The sequence below is a fragment of the Schistocerca piceifrons genome, chromosome 3 (assembly GCF_021461385.2).
Source record: "Schistocerca piceifrons isolate TAMUIC-IGC-003096 chromosome 3, iqSchPice1.1, whole genome shotgun sequence".
Classification (NCBI taxonomy): Eukaryota; Metazoa; Arthropoda; class Insecta; order Orthoptera; family Acrididae; genus Schistocerca; species Schistocerca piceifrons.
Window position 1 is genome coordinate 906,254,653 of NC_060140.1, and position 11,868 is coordinate 906,266,520.

The window sequence follows — 11,868 nt, forward strand, 5'->3', positions numbered from 1 at the left end:
GGGTTAGAACTGATAGCATGCAGCATGCCAGCCAGCAAAGCTAACTGTTATGCCAAATTGTATGCAGTACAGCTCAAGGCAGTATGGGACAAAGCACAGGTGGCACTACTGAGCACAGTTCTTGGCTTAAAAATATATTACATAGTAATCATTACACAAAGGATTCTGTACTGGTTCTGACATTTGTGGCCCATGGCTACAACCTAGCAATAAGGTCTTATTCTATTTATCTTCTAGCCTATGACTGCACCTTACACCCTGTACTGTCAGACTGAAATGATCAAATGTTACTATAGACACACTAAGTAACTGCCTAACACCTGGCCCTTTAAAAGTCAACAGCATAATAGGACATATAATAGGCACACACACACACAGACTCACATCAACATTTATGTGAGTCTGTGTGTGTGCACGCATGTGTGTATATGTGTCTACTGCTAATAAAGGCCTTAATGGCCGAAAGCTTCAATTGTGTGAATCTTTTTGTTGTGCCTATGCGACTCAGCATCTCCGCTATATGGTGAGTAGCAACTTTCCTTCTCTGGTATTGTTAAAATCTAATGGTTAGGCACTCCAACGTTCTGCCACTTTCATATAAAGAGATGCCAATGGGAGAGGCTCCATCTTGTTGCAAAATAAAGGCTTCAGGTTCACCTTTGAATCATGGAAAGGGCCATTCTTGCAACATATCCAGATAAGCCACCCCAATTACGGTAGCTTCAGTGAGGAGGGGGGGGGGGGGGGGGGGGGGGGGGGGGATGGTCCTACACTTAGCACCAGAACACAGCGCAGAAAATGGTTAATTTTAGGGAATATTTTTGATGTTGTAGGAGTTCATGATGATGTTCTGACCCACCGATAGAAATATTACGGGTATTTAGCAACTACATCTACCTTTATACTCCACAAGCCACCCAACGGTGTGTGATGGAGGGCACTTTATGTGCCACTGTCATTACCTCCATTTGCTGTTCAAGTTGAGTATGGTTCGCGGGAAGAACGACTGCCGGAAAGCCTCCATGCGCACTCGAATCTCTCTAATTTCACATTCGTGATCTCCTTGGGAGGTATAAGTAGGGGGAAGCAATATATTCGATACCTCATCCAGAAACGCACCCTCTCAAAACCTGGACAGCAAGCTACACCGCGATGCAGAGCACCTCTCTTGCAGAGTCTACCACTTGAGTTTGCTAAACATCTCTTTAACACTATCACGCTTACCAAATAACCCTGTGACGAAATGTGCCACTCTTCTTTGGATCTTCTCTATCTCCTCTGTCAACCCGACCTGGTACGGATCCCACACTGATGAGCAATACTCAAGTATAGGTCGAACGAGTGTTTTGTAAGCCATCTCCTTTGTTGATGGACTACATTTTCTAAGGACTCTCCCAATGAATCTCAACCTGGCATCTGCCTTACCAACAATTAATTTTATACGATCATTCCACTTATAATCATTTATATGATCATTCCACTTATAATCGTTCCGTACGCATACTCCCAGATATTTTACAGAAGTAACTGCTACCAGTGTTTGTTCCACTATCATATAATCATACAATAAAGGATCTTTCTTTCTATGTATTCGCAATACATTACATATTTCTAAGTTAATGGTCAGTTGCCACTCCCTGCACCAAGTGCCTATCCGCTGCAAATCTTCCTGAATTTCGCTGCAATTTTCTAATGCTGCAACAACTCTGTATACTACAGCATCATCCGCGAAAAGCTGCATGGAACTTCTGACACTATCTACTAGGTCATTTATATATATTGTGAAAAGCAATGGTCCCATAACACTCCCCTGTGGCATGCCAGAGATTACTTTAACATCTGTAGACGTCTCTCCATTGAGAACAACATGCTGTGTTCTGTTTGCTTAAAACTCTTCAATCCAGCCACACAGCTGGTCTGATATTCAGTAGGCTCTTACTTTGTTTATCAGGCAACAGTGCAGAACTGTATCAAACGCCTTCCAGAAGTCCAGGAAAATGGCGTCTACCTGGGAGCCTGTATCTAATATTTTCTGGGTCTCATGAACAAATAAAGCGAGTTGGGTCTCACATGATCACTGTTTCCGGAATCCATGTTGATTCCTACACAGCAGACTCTGCATTTCCAGAAATGACATGACACATGAGCAAAAAACATGTTCTAAAATTCTACAACAGATCGATGTCAGAGATATAGGCCTATAGTTTTGTGCATCTGTTCGACGACCCTTCTTGAAAACTGGAACTACCTGTGCTCTTTTCCAATCATTTGGAACCTTCCATTCCTCTAGAGACTTGTGGTACATGGCTGTTAGAAGGGGGGGCAAGTTCTTTTGCATACTCTGTGTAGAATCAAATGGGTATCCTGTCAGGTCCAGTGGACTTTCTTCTGTTGAGTGATTTTAGTTGCTTTTCTACTCCTTGGACACTTATTTCGATGTCAGCCATTTTTTCGTTCATGCAAGGATTTAGAGAAGGAACTGCAGTGTGGTCTTCCTCTGTGAAACAGCTTTGGAAAAAGGTGTTTAGCATTTCAGCTTTACACATATCATCCTGTTGTTTCAATGCCATTATCATCCCAGAGTGTCTGGATATTCTGTTTCAATCCACTTACTGATTTAAAGTAAGACCAGAACTTCCTAGGATTTTCTGTCAAGTCAGTATAGAATTTTACTTTCGAATTCACTGAATGCTTCACGCATAGCCCTCCTTATGCTAACTTTGACATCATTTAGCTTCTGTTTGTCTGAGAGGTTTTGGCAGTGAAGCTCTCTTTGCTTTGGCAGTAGTTTCCTATCTTTGTTGTTGAACCACGGTGGGTTTTTCTCATCCCTCACAGTTTTACTCGGCACGTACCTGTCTAAAACACATTTTGCGATTGCCTTGAACTTTTTCCATAAACACTCAACATTGTCAGTGTTGGAAAAGAAATTTTCAATTTGATCTGTTAGGTAGTCTGAAATCTGCCTCCTATTACTCTTGCTAAACAGATAAATCTTCCTCCCTTTTTTTATATTCCTATTTACTTCCATATTCAGGGACACTGCAATGGCCTTTGATCACTGATTCCCTGTTCTGCGCTTACAGAGTCAAAAAGTTCGGGTCTGTTTAATTGCTCGAGGTAATTTTCAGATAGTGCACTCAGTATAATTTCACTCGATGCTCTGTCCCTACCATCTGTCCTAAACATCTGAGTGTCCCAGTCTATATATAATAAATTGAAATCTCCACCTAAGGCTATAACATGCTGAGGAAATTTATGTGAAATGTATTCCAGATTTTCTCTCAGTTGTTCAGTCACTAATGCTGCTGAGTCGGAAGGTCAGTAAAAGGAGCCAATTATTAACCTAGCTCGGTTGTTGAGTATAACCTCCACCCATAATAATTCACAGGAACTATCCACTTCTATTTCACTACAGGATAAACTACTACTAACAGCGACAAACAGGCCACCACCAGTTGCATGAACTCTATCCTTTCTAAACACCGTCTGTGCCTTTGTAAAAATTTCGGCAGAATTGATCTCTGGCTACAGCCAAATTTCCGTATGTATAATGATTTCAGCTTTGGTGCTTTCTATCAGTGCTTGAAGTTCTGGTACTTTACCAACGCAGCTTTGACAGTTTACAATTACAATACTGATTGCTGCTTGGTCCCGGTTTGTCAGACAAACTGGAGAGGCCTTCTGTTCAGCCCTCCGGAATGTCTTTCACCCCCTGCCACACCTCAAGACGACCTCCAACTCTACCATGGGTGAGGGGTCAGCCTCAATGTGGGCAGTATCCTGGACAGCCACAGCTGTAGTTCGATTGGGGGATGCGTGGAACGAGCTGGCCATTCCCGACAAACCACCATCCGGACCCCCACAGTGATGCCCATTGGCAACAGCCTCAAGCTGAAGCCAACACTGCCTGAATCTGGGAGCGAAGGGATGCCAACTCAGCCCACATCCGAACACAGCAGTCGCAGTTCCTATCCATGCTAAATACATCTGAACTAATTTACAGAGAGCACAAACAATTCGACAGAAAATTTAAATGGTTATTAAAATACAAGACTGCCTAGTAAATGCAGTAATGCTGCTACTTGCACACTGCTGACACTTAGATGAAAAGTTGCCTCATCACTGAACACCATACAGTCAAGAAAGTTATCTTCCTGCTGCAACATTTAACTTGTCATAACATGCACCATAGTGGTCTGGCTTTAAAGCATGTACCAACTGTAACCAGTACAGACACGTGTCAATGTTTTCTGAAAACCCTCCACACATCTGTCTTTGGCAATTTAAGTTCAAGAATTGCTTTCTGAACAGATTTCTTAGCACTAAGAAGGTAAGACGCTCTGACTCAGTCAACATCATCTACAGAAACTATTGGTTTCCCATATCTTTCCTTTTACACACATCCAGTTGTTTTGAATTGACTATACCATCAGCAGATGCTTTTGCTACATGGTGAGTCAGATTAAACTTTGGACAAAATTCATATTGAACTGAAATTACAGATGCAGACTTAGAAAACTGCAGAACACAATACGCCTTACACTCAGGAGTTGACATTTTTTATATGTGTTGCTGCAAACAGGAAAACAACAAAGCAGTATTTGCTCATGTGGTTATGTAAAACAGTTTCAGTTCCTCTTTAATTGTGAGTTTGAACCAACATTCTACAATGCTTACAGATGACATAATTAAAATGTATAGCTGGGAAATTCTTTAATGGACACCCACTATTTTACAATACACAAAAAGATATTCACAAGATCAAATTAAATTTGAATTGATAAATTTTCTGTTATTAACAGATAATGAATTAATCACCAATGTTTAATGCTGAATGGCAGGTAGAGCACTTAAGTTTGGAAACCAATATGAAATCACTATTCTTACAGTGTGCACAAATATTTTTATGTAACATTATAAGGTGGTGCTATAGTCTGCATATAATCCACAGAGAGAAAGCAGTACAGTACAAATACATCATTAATTTCATTATTATGTTCCATAACTTCTTTTTCCTAAGAAGAATTCGTTGCAGACAAAATCATTTACCATTTAACAACTAACTGTCTCTACATAACATGCACTAGCATAATTTGAAAATGTTTAATCAGTCTTAGTGACTTCATTGTAGACTGCACTCATTCATATACCCTGTTATGCACTATTTTAGCATCCAAAGCTGTGAAGTTAGCTCAGATTATTGTTTTAGCCAATGATTTCATCCAAAAACCAATTACTCTGAAAGGGAAAGTGGATTGAGGCTGACACTAGAGTTAATACATACACAGTTATTCAAAGTACCGTTAACATTTGATGCAAAAACATACAGGATGTGGAACAAATTGTAGAATTGAAGCTTTATGGAGAGAGCAGCTATCATCTTCTATGATAATTCAGAAACAATGAAAAATTAGTGAAACTATTAATGAACTAGTAACAATTTCATTTACTGTAAATCACTAACTTAAGACATTATACAACTAACAGCCATTCCATTTCATACACACAGAAAGTAGAAGTAATGTTTTGTATACTATGACATGTGTGTGAGGGGCATGGTGCAATGAGGAAACACAATAGCAATTATCAGTGAGGAAAGACAATAGCAGTTATCAATGAGGAAACACAATAGCAATTAGACAGTGTCGATATTATGAAAAGGATACTTGCTACTCACCATATAGTGAAAATGCTGAGCCACAGATATGTATAACAAAAAGACTGTAAGAAAGTAAGCTTCTTCATGAGAAATAGAAAATAGAAAACACAACAAACACATACACACACACACACACACACACACACACACACACACACACAGACGACCACAGTCTCTGAGCAGTAGCGCATGACAGGAGAAGCAGCCGGGTGGTGGGGATAAGGAGGAGGCTGAGGTGTGGAGGGGGAGCAGGAAGGATAGCAGGGTAGGGATGGGGAACGGTAAAGTGCTGCTTGTGGGAGCATGCAGGGGTAAGGTGGAGAGAGGATAGGGCAGCTGGGTGCAGTTTGGAAGTTAGATGGAGGGTTGTGGGGAGTAGTGGAAAAGGAGAGAAGTAAAGAGACTGTGGGTGCTTTGGTGGAATAGAGGGCTGTGTAGTGCTCGAATGGGATCAGCAAGGGGTGACGTGTAAGGACAATGACTAGTGAAGGTTGAGGCCAGGACGGTTAAGGGAATGTACTACATATTGCAGGAACAGACCAGCCATCCATGGCTGTCACATCTGAAGCGATAAGTAGTCCCTCTCGAAATATAACAAGGGTCTCTCTGAAGCATTCACAGACCGTAATTACCTTCCCAACCTTGTACAAAAACAGATCTCCTATGCTTTATCTCTGCAGTCAAATGCCACCTTCCAAAGTCTGACTGTCTGGCCACAGAGGAGCATTATATTTGTGACTCAGTACTACCCAGGACTGGAGCAACTGAACCACATTCTCTGCCAGGTTTCTGACTACTTCTTGTTGTGCCCTGAAATGAGAAATGTCCTATCCACTATCCTTCCCACCCCTCTCACAGCGTTACTCCACTGCCCGCTGAACCTACACAATATCCTCATGCATCATTACACAACCCCTGCTCCCAGTCTCTTGCCTTATGGCTCTTATCCCTGTATTAGACCCAGATGCAAGACCTGTCCTATACATCCTCCCAGCACCAGCTACTCCAGTCCACACACAAGCATCACCTATCCCATAAAAAGCTGAGCTACCTGTGCAACCAGCCATATGATCTACAATCTAAGCTGCAACCACTGTGCTGCATTCTACGTGGGCATGACAATCAACAAGCTGTCTGTCCACATGAATGGCCACTGACAAACTATGGCCAAGAAACAGATGGACCACCCAGGTGCTAAGCATGCTGTCCAACACAACATTCTTCATTTCAATGACTACTTCACAGCCTATGTCATCTGGATCCTTCCCACCAATTCTAGCTTTTCTGAATTGTGCAGATGGTAAGCCTTCCTGAAATATATACTACATTCCTGTAACACTCCTGGCCCCAACTTTATTAGTCATTGTCCTTACCAATCAGTCCCTTCCCTGTAAACATTCCTGCACTACACAGCCTGTATTCCACCAATGCAACCACAGTCTTTTTACTTTTCACCTTTTCCACAACCATCCCCCACACCTTACCTGCCATCCCTCCTCTTCCCCACCCTAGCCACATCCTTACCCCACCACCCAGCTGCTTCTCCCGTCATGCGCTGCTGCTCGCAGTCTGGCCTCGGCAGCCAGAGATTGTGGTCACGTGTGTGTGTGTGTGTGTGTGTGTGTGTGTGTGTCCTCTATTTCTGATGAAGACCTTGTTGGCAGAAAGCTTATTTCCTGACAATCTTTTTGTTGAACCTATCTGCGATTCCGCATCTCCACAATATGGTCAGCAGTAACTATCCTTTTCTTAACATTGTCATTTCCATCCTGGATTTTCCATTATTTAACTGTGCAGTGTACCATGCAATTATTTGGATAGAATTTGTTTCTTTTAATTTGAGACTGGTGACTTTGACAAAGTCTTAAGTCTACAAGTATTTTGGTAACTACTTTCAGTCTCTCTTTCACCACAATTATTTTTGGATCCATTGCTTTATATGGTTTATTGTAACTATTCTACAATGTCATGCCAGAAAAGCTATTAAAGATTTTGGCAAGTGTTGAAATTACAAATTACAGAAGTAACTGATACTGTTTTTAATTACCATACATTACATCAACTTTAGTTGTCTCATATTTCAAGCTATAACAATTCCATTCATTTGAATACATATATGTATTACCATCCAATAGATTCAAGATTCTGATCGACTCTTAGACACTTCAGTGACAAAATTAATTTCAAGGTGAAAAAAAGAATTCAAAGGCAAGTGGATATAAAATCAAATACATATTTAAATAAATAATGTTATTAATGTCACATTCATAGGGAAAAACATTCAAGCTCAATGATTTAAGACACAAAGAACAAGTACTCATACATGATCTTAGAGAACAACATAACAGTTGCTGTTTTATTGACTCACAATGTTTCATAAATTTACACACACACACACACACACACACACACACACACACATATCAGAAAAAGACAATATTGTACACTATGAAATTTCAAGATTTATACACAATGACAGTTCAGTTTCAGATGCTTCTGTTAAAAAGCAGACCCAATATGTATTGTCAGCTGACTGATGATAGACGTTCAACATGTGATGCGGAAGAAAGATATTGTAGTAACATTAAACATAAAAAGCAAGTGGGAATACTTTTACTTCAGGCATATGACTACTTATGAAATCTGTAGCATATGTAGTCGACGAATATGATTTTGTAGGCAAAAGTTGTATTTCGTAACAAAATCACAATATTCACATGAAAATGTAGCTTCTTTACCACACTCTACACGGATGTGCCTAAGTAAGTTCTTCTTGTAAACATAATTTCTCCCACACATCCTGCAGATAAATAATGTCTGATGTCTATCTGGTCTTTGTCCATCCACATCATCAACACTCCAACCTGTGAAGAAGTAAGAATCAAGTCAATATCAGCATGAAAATAGGTCAGAGTACTCCTTTAATGAAATGCTATTAGGAATATTAGCTACAATATATTCTCACAGTTTTATGAGAAAGCCCAGCAGATGCGTGTCAGTCCCAGATGAGTTCTTTCCTCTCTGACAGAAGGACCATCAAGGTAATTGAAAACATCATATCTGAATCTGTTTGCATAAATATTAATCCTTGATCTTCTGAATAAAAGTTTGTAATGAACCTGAGAAATGTCTTCCAGTATAAAGGCAAACAACAAATTGCAAATTTCATGTAATTTAAGGAAGATGCAGACATTATGGAATCACATTTACTTATTGCCAAACAATCACAATATACGTGTGTGATGCATTTATTTTAGAAAATATTCGCTGAAAGATTTTTATCACTGTTTTAAATATTTTAGTAGCACAAGATTAAAGACAATAAACACTTACTTGAGTTCCAAAGCTTTTGATAATACATGACAACTTACACCAGATCACTTATGAATAGTAATGTGTGGCAGTGGTTAAAGGTCAATGAACAGGAAACATGATTGCTAATACTGTATATGGCAGCTTAATGAGAATTAAAAATAATATAACAACTTAATTTTGGCAATTCATGCTACATTAAGACAAACACATCTTCTTACTGTTTTTGACTGCATTTACTTACTTTAACTCTTGGGCATTAACTTTCTAAATGTTCCTTGAAAATTACAAATATGAAATATTTGATCACTACCAACCAACAGCAAACATAAAAACATAATTAAAAGTATAACACATTTATTAATAATAAATTTTCATGCTACTTGTTTTATTTTGAAATATAAGCAATTGGTCCATCTGTATCAAGGATAATTTTCAAGTTCTTACAAACAACAAACATGATACATTGCAGTTATATCTAACAGCAATTACACACTCATTTTCTTTCTGCTGTAATGGGACTTCTGTGTAAAGTAGGCTGCCATTATTCCGCTTTGGGGTGCTGCTCTTTATTGAAACTTGAAATTATACAGAGGAAATGGAAAAGAAAGTGTTTATGCACACCCTACCTATATCATAGTTTCAAAAAAGTTATAAAATTTATCAAAATTAAATCATAAATAGCAGATGAGAGCAAGAAAAGATGTATTACCCTCTAAAGACAACTAGAGAGAATGTAGGAAGACACATTAACAAAGAAGTTCTACACATTCTTCCAGACCAGGAAAACAGACAAAGAAAATGGATATGTAGGCAGGACAGAAAAGGACTTAGAAGAAGCGCAGACTGAACAAGAAACCTTACTCAATAGAGAGAAACTCAGACTAGGAGTCTAGAAATTTAAAGGTTTTCAGGAAGATAAACAAACATTTCAAATGATTGGATGAGAGGAAAAGAACTCATTCTGATAAAATCAAAGAATTTCAGTGGAACATGAAGGAAAAGAGAAATAAATAGTTATCTCAATGTAGTCTTTAGCTGGCCTGTAACAAAATAAAAATTATCATGATTCTTATAAGATGGTCCTTAACTAAGGTTAACTAAGGCACTTTCTAAGTACATCAAGGTTATCATGTGTGCACTTGATCTCATTTCATCACACTACATAAAGTTTCTAATGAAACTATGTGAATTTCTTCTACCCAAAGAAAAAACATGAAGTCTAATTTCAACTCTGAAACGTCAAGTACTCCAGAAGGCTTGTATGATATTAAAGTCTTTGTATTACTATGTAGCATGTACATTTAATATCTGTGTTTTTCAGAGGGCTGTGAAATGATTCAAACAAGTGAAGGAAGTTGCGTTCTCATACACCATCCAGACTGGGCTAATTTCACCCCATATGATTTTAGGAAACTGCAGAAACTCTTAAATTGGATGTCTGAATGAGGATTTGAACCACACTTCTCCTACATTCAAGTTTAGTTAAACACCTTACTGTTTTGCTGAAGTAAGATGCTGAAAATGTACTTCACACAAATAATATAAATTAGGAACTTTTTGAAAACTTACTCCCTATAAGTTCTGTTAGAATATGAGCATAAAGAGTGATACAAAAGACAGTATTTCTCTTAGAGCTTGAAAATGGTGTACCAATTATAAAAGGAAAATTTAACTGATGTAATAGCATCTGATGTAAGTCACATATTAAAATACCTTATACTGTCACTTCATACAGCACAAATGAATATCACTATGCAAATCATACTTCATCTGGTGTCCAGAAAACCTAATCATATAGCCTAAACACAAGTTAATTTCTTAAACTTTAAAACTGATAATATAAAAGAAAGAGATATGGTTTCTAATGCACAACACTTCTCTTCTTAGTATATCATACAAATATATTCCCACTCATATGCTTCTCACGTACTTTTTGTTCACCATTAATGATGATGTGTCATGTGGTATGAATATCCACCTACTTTGAGTTTGTTTGTACACTGATACAATTGCTGGTCTTGCTTGGATGTGACAAACAAATTGAATAGACTAACCAGTTGCTGTTTGACTTGGCAGACTTCTTTTGAAATACTTAAACAATCTGAATTTCTTTTTCACGTTTAATTGTTTCTATTTACATTCCTTTCTATATCTATCATCCTGATTCTGCAAGAACCGAAATATATTTCTGCATCTTGGCCATGTGACTTCTATCTTGATTTGGCACATCTAATATCCTCTTAGTCTGCCTGAACTCAACGTTGAAACTAATTTAGTTTCCTTTTTTTCTTGTCTGTCAAAATATTGACTTCTTTTTATTTGCTTTAGAGGCATTTTAGGCATTAATCTACTCTTCCACAATTCAATCAACAGCATTTCAAGCACACTGGCAATTTGTTCTTCACTGTAGCCTGAAATTGTTGTGATGATGGGTAAAAGACCATTTCACCAAATATGGTTCATAAACCAGCCAACATAACTTGTTCATATGCCTCATTAGTCTTGCAGATTTTCTTCTTTAGCTTTCTTCTTCTTGATTGTTATTAGGCTTCCACAAACAATTTCTAAAAGATCAAAACCAATTGGGTTGTGTTGTTTTGGGGGAGGAGATCGACAGTGAGGTCATAGGTCTCATCGGATTAGGGAAGGATGGGGAAGGAAGTTGGCCGTGACCTTTCAAAGGAACCATCCCAGCATTTGCCTGGAGTGATTTAGGGAAATCACAGAAAATCTAAATCAGGATGGCCGGACCCGGGATTGAACCGTCGTCATCCCGAATGTGAGTCCAGTGTTCTCGCCACTGTGCCACCTCGCTTGGTCAAACCCCAATTATTAGAAGCTTTAATCAATAGCAAAATTATGGTAGATAACACAGTTGAGACTAACATTCA

General features: G+C 38.6%; 1 protein-coding gene across 2 annotated transcripts in view; it reads right to left on the reverse strand.

The window, feature by feature from the left end:
- The window catches only part of LOC124790018 (zinc finger protein 721-like), a 28,440-nt gene extending 19,647 nt beyond the window's left edge, over window positions 1-8,793 (reverse strand). The window contains exons 1-2 of one of the 2 annotated variants that reach the window (XM_047257569.1): window positions 8,628-8,793; window positions 8,401-8,526 (exon numbers count right to left, since the gene is read on the reverse strand). In XM_047257569.1, coding sequence (XP_047113525.1) covers window positions 8,401-8,461 — 61 coding nt within the window. In that variant the 5' untranslated portion in view covers window positions 8,462-8,526; window positions 8,628-8,793. Of the gene's footprint in view, window positions 1-8,400 lie in introns of both variants that reach the window. The other variant, XM_047257570.1, reaches the window with a different exon arrangement.
- Window positions 8,794-11,868: the final 3,075 nt, after the last annotated feature.